Source organism: Agelaius phoeniceus, chromosome Z (assembly GCF_051311805.1).
Source record: "Agelaius phoeniceus isolate bAgePho1 chromosome Z, bAgePho1.hap1, whole genome shotgun sequence".
Classification (NCBI taxonomy): Eukaryota; Metazoa; Chordata; class Aves; order Passeriformes; family Icteridae; genus Agelaius; species Agelaius phoeniceus.
In genome coordinates this window covers 65,237,870-65,254,718 of record NC_135303.1, presented here as the reverse complement: position 1 = coordinate 65,254,718, position 16,849 = coordinate 65,237,870, and the positions used below count along the sequence as shown (strand labels likewise).

At 36.5% G+C, this 16,849-nt stretch overlaps 1 protein-coding gene across 48 annotated transcripts in view; it reads right to left on the bottom strand.

The window, feature by feature from the left end:
* PTPRD (protein tyrosine phosphatase receptor type D) overlaps positions 1-16,849 on the bottom strand; it is a 1,163,353-nt gene that overhangs the window by 63,415 nt on the left and 1,083,089 nt on the right. For 32 of the 48 annotated variants that reach the window (XM_077171994.1, XM_077171996.1, XM_077171995.1 and 29 more), the window contains 2 exons: positions 13,997-14,116; positions 11,841-11,938 (listed from right to left, as the gene is read on the bottom strand). In XM_077171994.1, the coding sequence (XP_077028109.1) occupies positions 11,841-11,938; positions 13,997-14,116 (218 nt within the window). The remainder of the gene's footprint in view (positions 1-11,840; positions 11,939-13,996; positions 14,117-16,849) is intronic. The other 16 variants (XM_077172017.1, XM_077172019.1, XM_077172018.1 and 13 more) reach the window with 1 other exon arrangement.

The following is a 16,849-nucleotide window of genomic DNA, read 5'->3' as shown; positions in this document are numbered from 1 at the left end:
GATGAAGGCCATGAAAATTCTACTTATGCTTTGCATATGATTCATTTGAATTCACAAAATTCACAGAATGACTAAGTTGGAGGAGACTTAAAGATCATCAAGTCCAACCCATGCCCTAACCAAACCATGGCACTGAGTGCCACATCCAGTCTTTTCTTAAACACATCCAGGGATGGTCACTCCACCACCTCCCTGGCAGGCTATTCCAGAACTTTATCACCCTTTCTGTAAAAAACTTATTCCTAATATCCAAGTTATACTTCCCTTGACGCAGGTTAAGACTGTGTCCTCTGGTTCTGTCAGTTGCTCCCTGGAGAAAGAGACCAACCCCACCTGACTACAGCCACCTTACAGGGAATTGCAGAGAGTGATAAGGGCACCTCTGAGTCTCCTTTTCTCCAGGCTAAACACCCCCAGCTCCCTCAGTTGTTCCTCACAGGGCGTGTGTTCCAAGCCCCTCTCCAGCCTCGTTGCCTCCTCTGGACGCGCTCAAGCATCTCAAGGTCCTTCCCAAACTGAGGGCCCAGAACTGGACACAGCACTCGAGGTGTGGCCTCACCAGAGCTGAGTACAGGGGAGAATGACCTCCCTGCTCCTGCTGGCCACACTGCTCCTGACACAGGCCAGGATGCCCTTGGCCTTCTTGGCCACCAGGGCACACTGCTGGCTCATGTCCAGTCAGTTGTCACCAGTACCCCCAGGTCCATTTCCAGCCACACCGTCCCCAGCCTGTAACACTGCAGGGGGTTATTGTGGCCAAAATGCAGGACTTGGCACTTGGATTTATTAAACTTCATCTTGTTAGATTCTGCCCATGCATCCAACCATTCCAGGTCTCTCTGCAGAGAGAGATCCAACAGATCAACACATGACCCCAACTTAATGTCATCTGCAAATTTACTAATGAAGGACTCAATACCCTCATCCATGTCATCAATAAAGGTATTGAACAGAGCTGGCCCCAGCACAGACCCCTGAGGGACACCACTGCTGACTGGCCCCAGCTGGATGTGGCACCGTTCACCTCCACCCTCTGGGCCCGGCCATCCAGCCAGTTCCTAACCCAGCACAGAGTGCTCCTGTCCAAGCCGTGGGCTGCCAGCTTGTCCAGGAGTGTGCTGTGGGAGACAGTGTCAAAGGCCTTGCTGAAGTGCAAACAGACAACATCCACAGCCTTTCCTGCATCCACCAGGCAGGGATCAGGTTGGTCAAACACGACCTTGCCCTCCTAAATCCCTGCTGGCTGGGTCTGATACCCCAGCCACCTGGTAAGTTCTGTGTGATGAAAATCAATATAAACTGTTCCATGACCTTACTGGGTACTGAGGTCAGGCTAACCTGCCTATAATTACCAGGGTCCTCCTTCCCACCCTTTGTGTGAATGGGTGTCATACTGGCCAGCTTCCAGTTATCTGGAACCTCTCCAGTGAGCCAGGACTATTGGCAAATGATGGAGAGGGGCTTCACAAGCTCATCTGTCAGCTCCCTCATGACCCTGGGATGGATCCCATCTGGTCCCATGGATTTATGAACATCCAAGCATCTCAGCAGTTCTCTGACTGCCTGCTCTTGGATAATGAGGGGAGCATTCTGCTCCCTGATATCATTGAGCAACCCAAGAGGACAGTTGTCCTGAAATTCTTCTCACTAAAAACCGAGACAAAGAAGGTGCTAAACACCTCTGCCTTATCCTCATCTGCAGTAACAAAGCTCCCTTCTGCAGCTAATAAAGAACAAAGATTAGTCTCACTCTTCCTTTTACCATTAATATATTTGTAAAAAGAATTTTTATTATCCTTGCTGAAAAAAGCTGCCATTTTAAGTTCAAACTGAGCTTTAGCCTCCCTAATTTTTTTCTACATACTCTACCAGCCCTCTTAAATACTACCTGAGAAACCTGATCCTCCTTCCAAAGATAATACATCCTTTTTTTATTCCTGAGCTCCAGCAGAACCTCCTTGCCCACCCAGGCTGTATGTTTGCCTCATTGACTAGTCTTTCAGCACACAGGGACAGTCTGTGACTGTGCCCTCAAGATCTCCATTTTGAGGCATGCCCACCCTTCCTGAACTTTATTTTTAAGGACTATTTCCCAAGGAACTCTCTGAATAAGTCTCCTGAATAGGCCAAAGTCTGCCCTCTGAAAGTCCAATGAAATATCTTATTAATGTTCCTCTTGACTTCACCAAATACTGAGAATTTTGTAATTTCATGATCACTGTGCCCCAAGCAGCCTCCAACCACCACATCTCCCACCAACCCATCTCTATTCGCAGATAACAAATCTAACATAGTCCCTCCCCTGCTGGGGTCACCCACCAGCTGTGACAAAAAGTTGTCCCCCACAAACACTAAAAATTTCCTGGACTGCTCCTCTTCAGCTGTATTGAATTACCAACAAATGTCCAGCAAGTTGAAACCACCAACAAGAACTAGGGCTGATGATCCAGAAACATTCTCTAGCTGTTTATAGAATGAATTGTCCACCACTTCTTCCTGGTTGGGTGGAGCCTACTAGACTCCAAGTAGGATGTCAGCCTTACTGGCCTTCCCCCTAATTGTATCACTATATGTGATACATTAATTGTATCACTATATGTGTTACCAACAGTTAAAAAGTCTTAAATGCAGCTCTGAAAGAATCTGATTTTTTTTAAGGTTCTACACAGTTTTTGACACCAAACTTTTTGGGTTCATTATCTTAGAAATTTGAGTGACTATGATCAACATATTTTAAAATGTCAGTAGTATTAGGAACTTACTGAATTAGGATCTAAAGAGACTAAGAGGTTTGCAAAACTGGTGATGGATTTTTTTGGAGCCATATTGTATTTTGTTTGCCTTTGAAGAGACAGTGAATTATCCCCCAACAGTATTTTTCCACATGCAAAGGTAGACATCACTTCTGTGCTGAGCTTAAGTATAAACATAGTGATGTGATCCAAGAGTAGCACTTCACCCTTCTCCAACAAAAATATTACTTTTTCTGACTACAAAGTAAAATTGTTACTCATCAATAAAGCAAATGGTAGAATTTTACTCTCTAATTTCACTCAGTAAAATTTTTATTCCTTTTTCTTAAAATTTAGTTTCATTCTAGTATTGTTTTTCCATGCTCTGAGAAGGATGGCTGGTAGAATTTTGAAGCGGGTATGCACTGTGTAATTTAAAAACATAAGTGTTTTATCTTTACTTCTGAGTCCTATTTATTTTGTCAAAGGTACAGAGGGAGAATTTGGAGTGCATTTCCATCAGCACTGGGAAGAGTAGAGTTTTATATATATATATACACACACTATATTTAAGACATAACATACCTCTTTATCAGCAGGCCAACAATTCACTTAATATCTTATGACTTGAAAAGTAATAAAATTTACATAATTACTTCTCTCAGCACAAATCTCCCCTCTTTTCTTTTTTGAGTTAATGGAGGTGAATAAGAAAACTTATGCAGGTTATTTAAGGTCAAGTTTTCAGAACTTTGGAAAATAATTTTTATGGATCTATCTCAGAATTCTAGTAGTAATTTAGAAGATACACATAGTATAGAAGATGCTAACTATATATTCATGCATTAACTTTTAAAATTAAATTGGTAACTTGACCAGGAATAATGCACATCTATAGTATCTCTGACTACCCAGACAGTATTTTTTGAGAGACATAAATGGAAACATGCTATCTAAACCACAGTCCACTGCCTTAGAATGAATCATACTACTCTGCATTGTTCTAGAAACGTAACTGAAGCAGACCATCTGTCTTGTCTTTTAGGTTTCTACCTACACTGCCAAAATATCCTGGAAATTACTTCACAATGTAAGATGTCAGGTACATTTTCTCTTCACACAAGAAAACCAGAAAATAACTGAATAACTGGCTGTCTAACATGCTGCTATTTTTGAGTGTGGACTGAAGGACTTTGGCTTTAAATCATAACAACCAAAACAGGATGTAACAAATAATGATAAAAAATGCTTACAAACAGTAATTTTAAACTGCACTTTTGCATATACAAAGATGATTTTGCATATACATTGAAAACGATGGTCTGAGATTCTTTTCTATTATGAGAAACAGCTTCAGCTCTTATATTATACCTATTTTTCATGTGAACTTACAGAAAGAAAACTTTAAATTTAAAGCTTAGCTTCAACTGTTCAGTATTCAGTATAATTCTTCCACTTTTCACTCCTTAATGTTTAAGCATTCTAAAGCTACTGTTCGATATAAAGAAAAAACCCAAACATACACATTGTACGATGTATGGCCAGATGGTGTATTTAGTGATTAATATTTAGGTCTACATGCAGACATAGTTAACATAAATTATCAGAAACAGGCAAATGGATTGAACTTTAATCTTTCCTTTTTTCCTCACCAATCTGAACCACTTTGTGGCCATACCATCCTCCCATAAAGCACCATTTTGTCAAAAGAAAATTTAATCTGTATTTCCTCAGACTTAATAGCCACACTCTCAACAAAGAGTTGAGTGGTATTGGCAGACACATTTCAGAAGTGTGAAAGACCAATAACTCATGAATAACAAGTCTGTGCTAACAGTTTTAATGAGTGCTTTAATGGTTTAATGGATAGCACTTTAATAGGATTTCTAGTATTTTCATTCTGAAAGCTTGCCTTCAATAAAGCTGTCATTAATAAAGAAGTGGATTTCTTCACAGCATAACTGTGTAGTATGAGTGCTTTGTGCAAAATAAATAAAAATATTTGTAATACAGTTACTTGCCTCTCATGCTTTGACAAATCTTTCATCTAGTGTGCTCTAAATGACTGGCTACTTAAACAAATGTGATCAGTTAGTGGGAAAAAAATGGAGCAATATTTACAATCACAATGCACCATCCATAAAATAGTTCATTGACTAATAATCATGGTAAGCAAAATATTCTGGTGGTAACCAAACCAGAAGAATTTCAAACAATCCCCCTCTGCTAAATGATGTCCCTGCTCGCTCACTGTGCAGTTTTCCTTTACACCACTTCAACAAGAGCCAAATGCTCCCTGATGTGTCTTCCAGGACTAGATCCTGGTTCAGCACTAAGGAAGGAAGGAGTATGACAAAATGTCACCAGTCCTGGTGTGAGCTGATATGTGCCTGCCTGCTCTGGGACACTGCTCTTCTAAGGGTCACTATGGCAGCAAATTAGAAGCCAGCAGTTTTAGGTTTCTGCTGAATGTGGGGATGGATATATACTGCATAGCTTTCACAAGGAAGGTGAAGGAAGCATGCCTGCAAAGCATTTTCAAGTGCTGTAGCTGCATTGTTTGTGGCTTGAATTAAATCACCAATAATGACTGCTTCACAGAGAAACCTAGGACTAGGTAGGCAAAGTAGAATGAAGAAGAAAAATTGGAGAGCCTGTCAATGCAAAAAGGCTCAGAACAACTGGTGAAGATACACAGCTATGCAGAGAAATGAACAGTTTGACCCTCTTTTACCACTGTCAGCAACTGTGAGGAGAATTTCATACCATAGCTGATGAATCTATAATAGAATGCTATTGAATTATGTAGGAGACTTGCTAATAGAATCAGATTTACATACTGCATTACCAAAAAGTGAATGCTAGATGCATGAACATTAATTCATGATCATGGCAATTTGTCATTTGGAATTATGTTTTTTAATTAAGACAGAGGCTTCCCCATTGCACTGCAAAGGGTATAATTTTCAAGAATATGGGAGGAAACCTCCACATATGGCTAATACTTCTTTTGAACTCAAATATGAGTTTGCATCCTGGTCCCAAAAACAGTTAAAAATGCAGATGATTCATTTTCTGTTAACTCTCAAAGGGAAGAGACCTAACTGTTCAAGACTAGCAAGATATACAAAAGGCTTTTTTTGCAAAAGCTTTTCAAATTTTCCCTCAAGAAAAAAACCCCATATTTTCTCCACAGTATCAAGCTAATATTCCTATGACTAAATGAAATTATGCAAAACCTGATTCCAGTGAAATCAAACAAGCTATATAAGCTTAAAACTAAAGAAAATTTAAAATGGAAAATAAGCATTATTTGAAAACACTCTTGAAGGAGATTCTTTATTTCAAAAAGGTATAAAATCCCTAGTTTTTAAAAATTAATCATTTTGGTTTGTATTTCTTTACCGCCAGTTTAAACATAACCTACCTGCAATTAAAATAGTTTGACCATGATATCATAATGGATACAACACCAGTTTTAATGGAAATAATTTTGTATTGAAAATTGGGGATTACAGTCAACTTCAGGTGGAAAATAAATATCAGGACGAGATGAATACCTGAATAATGAAAAAACTTGCTTTGTTTAAATATTTTTGTGGTTAAAGCTTCCTGCTGGTTTGTTATACATAGTGTATTAAAGGCATCAGGTCTTATAAACTACACTTTTTATAATTGTCTCACATGAGACACTATGCTACTTTAAATTTTAAACATACTTTTCATCATGTTTTTAAAGCACTGTCCACATCTTTTATTTCAAGGAAAGAGTAGAGTTAAATTCTTAAGTGGTTTTTCTCTATAAGCCCCTAAAATTATTGCAAATTAATATCTCTAAAGAGCTCCTGCAAAATTCAATTTTATCTAGAATGACCTAGTTAGTTTGTCCTCAAATAATTTTTCTTCCTTCAAGAACACTGCTTTTCTCTTTCTAGACATATCACTGCTATTTTGGGCAAAAAAAACCTGATATTTATCACAGTATAGAATCATTAAATTATTAGTGTTGGAAAAAATCTCCAAGATTATTGAGTTCAACCTTTGCTTAACCACCAGCAATCCAACCATAGCACTAAATGTCACACCCAGTTGTTTCTTGAACACTTTGAGTCACGGTGAATCCACCACCTCCCTCCGATCCAATGCTTTCAGTAAAAAATTCCTCCTGGTGTCCAAGCTGAGCCTCCCCTGGTACAGCTGGAGGCCATTTCCTCCTGTACCCTCACTTGTTGCCTGGAAGAAGAGACCAAACCCCACCTGGCTATACCCTCCTCTCAGGCAGTTATTTGACTAACTAAACTGTGTCTGTGAAATTCCTTGGCAAAAAAAACATTCGGCATCAGACCAAAACACTGCATCCTAATATGGAACACCATCTTTCTTTTATTTGATTAATTATATAAGCATAAACAAATGCTGTTATCCCAATGAAGCATTCACAGCACAAAGGAAGGAGATCATACTCCACTCCAAATCTTGACTAGCAGGATTTCAAATTCCTGCACTATGTCTTTAAAGTTCTTTACCATAACTATGCTGCTCAGATACTACCCTAGGTGGAACTAAGCACCAAACAACCTAGGTGAATGCAAGTGTATGTGCTATTAATAAGACAACTTTTCATCATTCACTGACTACACTAATTGTTTCTCAATACATGGAGCACATCCTAAGAAAGTAAAGTTAGAAAATCCCAATGAATGATGTTTGTAATATTAGAAAGAGAAAACCATTATAAGGAAAAAATAACAAAACCATATTTTTTCTGGAAAAAGAATTGATTTTTCCACATAAGTCGCTTTTACCTAAAATGATATAACAGTTAAGTGCAGCTGTTTCTTTGATAGAGATTCATTCAGTGGATAATTTGCTCTTCCTGGACTTCTAAAATGTAATATATTGATAATAAGTTTTATATGTGGTTCTACTATACAATATTTACTTGTTTTAGTATCCAATGTTTATGTTGTTGCAAGAGACATGGCTGCAATTTACAGAAAGAAACCTGATGAGTGCAAACATTAAATTATATACAAATTCTCATAACATTTGTTGACGAGTGCATATATACACATTCACAGTAAATCATGCAGAGTCTGATAGTGTAAATTTTGGGTTGTAGTGACAGATTCTCATGCAAATATAGTATGAATCTGAATCCACTTCCTTAAGGGTGCAAAGTTCTATGTACAAACCTCAGAAAAGAACTCTTACATTTTTACAAGTCTCAGAAATCTGAGGAGGAATATATTGGAGGAATATATTTTCTGTTCTGCCTTAGAGGAGGAAATTACCGTACAAATACATCATAAAATAGGCAGAACATTACTGGTTTTATTCAGTTTATCTCCATGACCACTTTTTATTTTTAAATTCTGAAGTCTCAGATAAGAAGTAGATACAATATAAAGGTCAGTATCTTATAAACACATATTTTTGCTTAGCAGCTGTCAAGTCCATATGGACCCTTGCATTACATAAAAATACCACTGAAATTGCCAAAGTCAGCAAAAGCTTCCCAATAATCATCTGGGGTCAATCCTGCCTTTAAATTAGAGAACAGAAAACAACTGTGTGACATTAATGGTATGATATTTGATATTAACAGAGTAAATCAACATTTTTTCTGGCTTGGGGATTGTGAGCTAACAAAAAATTAATGAAGGATTATGAAGAATTTATTTTGAAGCAGAAATGAACCTCTTTGAGGAGTCATAGCACTATCACGTGTTAACACTACAGAACCACTTTATGTAACTCATGAATTATAAGTTTATTTGAATCTTGCCACAGTAATAATCCTTGAGGCTTGGCCCCTAGAAGATAGTATTCAAGGTAAATTTATGAGAGAAGTACAATGGAAGAAATCTCTATTGTTCTGCTGAGATCCTGTAAGAGCTGGGATAGATGCCCTGAAGAAGGCACTATGGAATATTTTCTGAAAACTTGTAGTAGTAGGAACTTGTCCAGTTGATGGCACTGAGCCTTAGAAAACATATAACTACAGGCTGTTCTACACTGGAGAATACACTGTTTTCAAGAGACAGGGAGGTTTGTCCTTCTGAGGAGAAAGTGGAAAGAGGAAAGTAGTTATATTCTTCCAAAAGGAATAAACAGAACTTTTATTGACTTTTGATCAGAAGTAAGTGGATGGAACATGAGCAAGGATGGAAAGGGAACAAGTAATCAGCCGTTTCTTAGAAAATTAAAAGATGTGTGGTGTGGTGAAACCAGTAATTCTTTTGAAGTGGCAACTGAAGTAGGTTGTGCTAAAAAAATAATTTAAACATCCTTTTGAAATGGAGCTAACTTCCTGATAGAAGGAAGAGAAGTCAGAGTCTATCAGAAAACCACCAACATATATTTTACTTTATGGTATCACAAAGTTATCACTTACTACAGTAAGTGATACATACAATCAATACATCTTTGAAGAATTTCATCCATGCAATGCGAACAATTACATTAAAAGTAAAATAAAACAACTGATTGCCAATGAGGAAAGGGCATTATTAAAAAAAAACAACACCAAAATCATCAGTGGTAATTGATGAAAACTCTTTGCTTCCCTAAACAGTAATTAATTGGAGGATTTTGCTGGTATCAGTAAAGGTCAGTAGTTTTGTGCTGCACGTTACACCTTGAACTTTTGAATATGAGAAGTATCTCTTTTTCCCTCTGTCTCATCAGCTCTAGTGTTATCTGAAGTGATAATGACTGAACCGTTACCATCTGTACCTCTTTCTGCCTTGCAATCAGATTCAAAAAGATTGTTTAAGGGATATTAGTGAGAACTGCTGCTGAAGTAGAAGGTCCCAATCCCTGACCACAAATATACCCACCACTTCCCGTTGCTGGCACTAGAGCTTAAGCAGACATGTGGTGAGCTAGTTCAGGGAACTGATCCAATTGAAAGCAGCAAAGAAAAATAAAACAATTAGTTTTCAGCTGAATCTATTTCCTGAGATAATCCTTGAACAGCTGCACATCTGCTAGTGCCAGGACTGGCACAAGAGAGACAACAGGAATGCACAGCCAAGACACGGAGATGACTTACAGTGATCAGCAAACTGCAGCTTTAGTCCATTGCCTAGCCTAGACCATGAAACCAAATAGCAGTGCTTTTCACTAATTCTATTTCAAAATGGATGAATCTCAGACTAGATGGAAATGAAGTGGTATCTCTAAAGCTGTAATTTCAAAGATAAATATTGAACCTTCTTGGGCAAAGCAATATGAATGAAGCTTGATGTTGACCCACAGTTGCCCATATTCTAATCTTGAATGTCTGACCATTCTGCTCCAGATGGCATGTTTTGTAAAGATTAAAAAAAAAAAAAAAAGGAGAAAAAAAAAACCCAAATAAATGATGGAAAGAAAGAATGTGAAAGTTTTCCAGCTTACATAGACTAGAGAAACTTCTGCAGGGTCAGAAGATATTAGGAGAAAAATAATGTAATTTATTTTTCAATATTGACTATAAATTATTAAAATACACTCTCACAATGATCTTAATTACTTAAGTAAGAAAGAGGTAATACAAAACACCAAAATTTTTAATTTTTAACGCAGCATAAGAAAACCACGTCATGTCCTCACCATGTTCAAGATGTAGTACAGCTGAATTGTTTATTTGTATAGAAATTATACTATATTATATGACTTGTAAATGGTTTGGGATTTTCTACACAGAAAAAAACAATTAATTTCCCCATGGTACAACAAAAAATGGTTTTAAAATTTGTACCAAATGTTATCTTTTATTATGGCCCAATTATTACAATCTTCATACTTAAGAACATAGGGTTTACACATAGAAAAATGAGAAGATTCTCCCACATTTTTTGTGTGACAGCAATCCTAAATTGCTCTTCAATGAATTTATTTCCAGGAATTGTTGAAACTGTATTTTCTTTTTAATTTCTAATGAGATTATTTCTTAAAGAGGTCTTAAGGACTTTCTGAATACTACATTCAATTAAAAAATAAGCAATTGTAGTTCTTCATCACAGTACTTAGTATTAATTTTTAACATCTTCTGTCAAGACTTTTAAAATACAATGGAAATATATAGGGCTTCCATGTACCCTGCAGTAACATGTTACTAAGAAACTAAAATGTGAATGTCATCTTGAGTGTTTTTAATAGCTCTGTCAGTGTCCATACAAACATTCAAATGCAACTAATGTGCAGTCCCTAAAAAATAAGAGCAACTCAGGCTTTTACTCCACCATGCTGAGAAAGTGTTGAAGGATTTTAAGCAAGGATTAGTGACACAACAGACCATAAAGAAAATACTGTGTTGGTGATCCCTCTCAGGGATGCTAATCCTTGGATCACTGACATGATCACCTATAGCTGATCTATAGAAGCACTTCTTTACTGAATGCTCAGTGTATACTTGATCTAGGTATTTTTGACATGGACAATATTTAGGCATTAAAGTAACAGCTATAATTTACCAGGTTTAATGAATGGCTCCCTGTGTCCCTTTAGCTACAAATTACTGACCTGAGACGCTGTTACCCTCCACTATAGCAATACCTATATACTCTGTGGGTAACTGATAAGGTGGCTGGTAAATGATTACTGTCTTCCTGTAATATTCTTTCATGCTCTTCTAGACCATCACTCCCAATTTATCAAAGTGGTATTGTTGACAGGAGGAAAAAGCAATGTCCTGAAACTGCTACAGTAGAAGAGACAACAAGCACATGCAAACCCTTTTATCTCATGTAAAAAAATTAAAGCAGTGGAATGAACCTTCTTTGGAGCTTTTGCTCTATTTGTCCTGTCAACATTATACATAATCTAAGGATCTTTAAACTGCAGGAAAGGAAACTGTCTGTGTATTAAAACAAGTCTATGCTGTATCATTCACACATTATTTCAAGTATGTGTCCATGGAATCTGCCTGACATGTATCCTTACAAAAAGAGTATAGGATTTTATGAGCAAAGGATCCACCCCACTATTGTAGCCATTTTACACCATTTTTTTGTTATGGTTTTAATATCATACAAACCTGGTATCATATCAGAGAGAAGTCTTGGGAAACAACAAGCATGACATTTAAAATTTGAATGGTAAAGAAGTGGGGAAAATTACCTCATATTCCTGTGAGAACTTCAAATTGTCATTTGCTTTCAATCTTTCAATGTGATCTGCAAGTTCCAAGATAGGTATTGGGGGATGACTGGCCATACCTGTTGAACAAGAAAGAACAAAATTTAACGTAAACTACAGTGATGGCATTGCTCTAAAATTTAGAAAATGCAGCAGTTAGAATGTCTATAAATGTGTAAGTAGTAAAGATGTCATATGTGAGAGAAGCAGGCAAATAGTTTGTTTACTCAAAGCAGGACATGCTCTGCATAGATGAGCTCTGAAGCCAAATTAAAAAAAGTCACCAAACGTATTCCCAAAGCTAACATTCCTAGTGTAGAGGAAAGAGCTACTGTCATATGAGTCAATGAGTTTAGCTAGGCATGGAAAAATGAAACAGTTAGACCTGATGTTGACCTCTGCTTTGAGTAATGACTCTTAATGTCATGTTAAACCCCTTCTACTGCAATGCATGAAATGAAAACTCTATTGAATTAGATGAGGAAATGTGAACTGAGAAACAGACACTGAAAGAGCCCTAAAGGGGAAACAATAGTGTTTTGACAGAAAACAAAGTGACTTATGCATAATCAAGAAAAACAAACTTGAATAATGAAGGTTACCAAGGTAACCAGAGACACCTGAGCCTGCAAAGGAAATGGTAAAAAAAAAAGACCTAAACCAACATAAAGCTAACTTATAAAATAAAGCATAAAACAATGAAATGGAAAGTTTGAAGATTAATAACAATAATAATAATAATAGTAATAAAAATGCATCAAGGTATAGAAGACTGTGCACTCTAAATTAGAAATACTTAAGTATTTTACAGAATTCTGAGGTGACTGACATGCAGCTATGAATGACTAGAACAACATGCATCACTGCTTTAAGACAACAGTCACTGAAGACAACATTGGACATAAGACAATTAGAACTTCAAAAATGTTTTCACTAGTAGCAGATTGTAGAGGCAGGGGTTGTACAGTTTGGCTGGACTCACATGCTGACTGCACTAGTACCTTAATATATGCTTAATCTAAAATCCCATTTATCAACCCCTAAAAGTACCTACAATCTACTTCAGGTGTAAACATCTTTGTCCACTGATGAAGATACTAAGTGAAAAAGAAGAGCTTGGAATTGGAAGTATAGATGGGTGTGTAAGGGGGTACAGGGACAGCAAGGCAAAAAAAAAAAAAAAGAGACAAAAAACAAAAAAAAACAAACCAAAAAGACAGAAAAGATGTGGGGTCAACTAGAACAATCTGCCAGCTTAAGATTTGACAGGCAAAATTTTGTGAACTTATTTATTTCAAGCTATCAGTCTTCATGAGCTTTCTCCAAAATGCTTACATTCTTATCTTCATACTTTAGACTATCACACCTAAAAATGAAAGTGAGGTTTCAATAGCTTAGGGAAGAAATCAGAGCTGGCAAGAAAAAGTTAAGCTAGTGAACCCCAGGATCTCTTGAACTTACAAAGGGAAAACACTGATGACTCAAGGGGGCTCAAGCTGGAAGGCATGTTGCACAATGCAGTTTGCTTTGTCACCGTGACTTTCAAGAGCATGCCTAAGACAGTTGACTATCATCTTCTTAAACATAGCTGAAAACGACCATGTGGCTACAACACAGTCACACTACAGCATGTGCTTTAATTCTTTAAATTCTTCTAATTTTGTTTTCAATTCCTGTTTTCTTTTGGATTCTTTGACATTTCGAGCATCATAATAGACTCCAAAATAGTGTCCAGCAGCACTGGCCCTAATTCTTCTGACCCTATATATATGCTTTAGGGAATCTTCATAGCACATCTGTGATGGTAAGCCATTAAACAAAGCAGAATATTCAGATCAGTGGGGAGATTCCTTAAAAATTTCAATTAAAAAAATTAGTCTCTTAAGTATTAATTTATTTGCTGCAGCTCTGCTTCTCTCCCATTTTCTTACAAATTTTACTTAGGGCTTGGCTACTCTCAAAATGAGATCAGTCATCTAATAATTAGACGGATTGATCCAGATCAAGCACCCCTATGGAAAATATGTGGGTGAAAAGGCACAGGAGAACTCTAGATTGATCCAGAAATGGAGGTGGACTGATGTACATCTAAAACAGTGCTTGAACAGAGAAAATAATAGAGACAAAGATGTTTAGACCTTTTCGAGCGAATCGTGGGAGAGAGTTATTATCATATAAGGACTGAGTGGTAGTTTGGCTAGAGAGGGAGGACACAGAGCCAATCAGGGAGGCGTAGGGGACTGAATTACTGCTCAAAGCTGTAAAAAGTAAAAGCCAATCGGAAATGGGAAACAAATTAGTAACAGCAGTAGACCATCATAATCAATCATCTTGTACATACAGGCACTTCAGACATGCACAAAACAGCGTCTGGCAACTCAACTAAGATATTTAAAGGTGCAGTTACCCTACTGTAAATATAAAGGTCATAAACCCAGTGAGTATGAGACTCACTCATCACACAATGAACCTGACTAAATCACCAGCATCATGAACACAAATCATAATAATTAACTTACTGTGAAGGAGTATTTTTCTATAGATGCTGAACACACATTTTTTTTTTAGTTATTTTTATTTATACACTTCTCTATATGACACTTGATATTTCCAAGGGGAGATTTCACATTAAGCACTTTGTGTAAATAAGAAATTGAAGGTAAATTTTTCTAAGGCAAAAAGAGGAACTACTTACAATTTCAGAAACTGACAAATTTTAACTGCATTTAAACCCTTCCTCTATGTCTCATTTTCAGCAATTACACTTTGAATAACTTTCCTCAAATAATATTTGGCAGTTAACTTATGAAGTAATTGCATTTGTTCTATTTTCATACTTTAAATACATAAAATGGGCTCTACTGATATGATAGAAGTAGTTATTTTTTAAAAGGACTGCTGGAGGGCTTTTGTTATGTAATCAGTCTGTGAATCATAACAGAATATGCTATGAATAAACATCCTAAGATGTCATCACACCTCATGTAAAAGCATGAGGCTTCAATTGAGCAGGTGTAGAACTTGACTCAAAAGATCCCAGTTAAAATACAGTTAAACTCACTTCTTTTTGTGGTTACAAAGAAGAAAATACACTTATTTGATGACACACTCCCACACCAATCAACATATGTCATGACAAGACAAAAACTTAAAGACAAAATACAGCTAAATTATAACAGGTCCTGTGACATGCTAAAAGGTCAAAAGAAATACCATGCTGAAACATGCTTTCAAATTCTCTTTTAAATATGGTATCTCTTTTTTTTTCCTTAAAAAAAAAAGAGATAAAACCACCTGAAAACTCAAAGAAAAGAAAACCCCCAAAACCACCACATGCAAAACACAGTTGAAATTGTACCCATTAAAAATTTTTATAACCAGATTTGGTGGAAGATTGGCAAATGTAATTGATCTTATGCAGCCTAGTAGTAATTCCTTTGCATGAATTAAATAACAATGTATGGTTTGATTACAGTGTAGAATTATCCTCTGGTTAATCTGTGGTAAATACATGACTAAGGAACATGAAATACTATTTCTGCTACAATTTCAAGGAAAAAACTAAGAGAGCAAGGTCAGAAATCATCTGCATATTAAAAAACATTAAACCTGTTAATTGTATTTCCTTATCACATCTAATCAAGTGGGTGTTTTAGGCTTGTCATTAGTGTGTTAAATTAGGATTTTGTTTTTTGTCAGGGTTTTATGATAAAGGCTTTTAGAAACATTTATGACACATACATTAATTTACCAATTTGGAACTGTAGGTTCACATACCCACAATAAACAAGAACAAAGTTAGAAATTAAAGACCAAATCTGCTAGTATACAGACTATAATCTACATGAAGCGAAAATGTGACACATAATTGTCACAGAAATTTCTTTAGGAAATGAGTGGTACGTTAGGTCCACATTGAATTAATTGTCTGTGGCTTTACAAATGTTTCATTTTTATTTGATAATTTACAGAACACTCTTTTACATGCAAATCTATGCTGATTAAGATATCCCTTTATAGAAAAAGGAAGTAATAAGTAACAGTGGTTGTTGAGACTTATCCCTATCAAAAAGATAGGAAAAATATCTACTTTAAATTCTGACATGGAAAACGGAAAAAAGTAAGGATGACCCTTATTCAGTAGGAATTCAGCACTCATGAAAACTTAACAAGAATGCCTTTAGTACATGAGGACTACTGTTACTTTAAAATTTCATTTTCACAGAGCCAGAGCTAGGCCAGAGCATGAAATTACAAAGACAAATTTACAAGACGATCTCTAGAGAAATATATCATTGTGCAACAGCTATTCTAAAATAATTGCAAATGCATATATAATATTGCAAAATTTTGCCACTTTTATTCAAGAATATTTTATGTTCTTCAAAACTTGATCAATTATTCTGGAATGAAAATATTTTATCTTTTTCTGAAACAGAGACTGAGCTTTAACAAGGAGCACTGCAGGCTCCACAGGCTCATAGCAGAAGCACCACCTCTGTGTGATGTGTAAAAGTCCCCTATAGTGAGAATAGGGGAAACCTAATTTTCAGATCCTGATATAACAATGTCAAATACAATAAGATGTTACAAAAACTATGGTCCAAAATCCAGAGGGAAAAAAAAGGGATAACTTTTGTGAAGAGAAGACTTTTCAATTTCATCTTCTAGCTAAGCAGATTCTGGGTTCCTCCAGGTTTCAATGCAAAATGGGATAGCAGAGAAGTGCTGTTTGCATCAGAAGCTGTACCTGTCTTCGGTGCCTAAATCCTCCGTGTGAGATGTGCATAAGAAGAGCCATATGTATGATGGCTCACTATGGGAAAGCATTTTAGTCTGTTTTTGCCATGGAGACAAAGCACAGTACTCCCTTCAACATTGTCATGATTCTCATAAACAGATGTTGAGTGGATAAACTGTGCAAAAAAATTCTGCTGTCATGCAAAGCAGGTAACTAAATCCAGACATCACTTTTTCCACCTTTTTTTTTG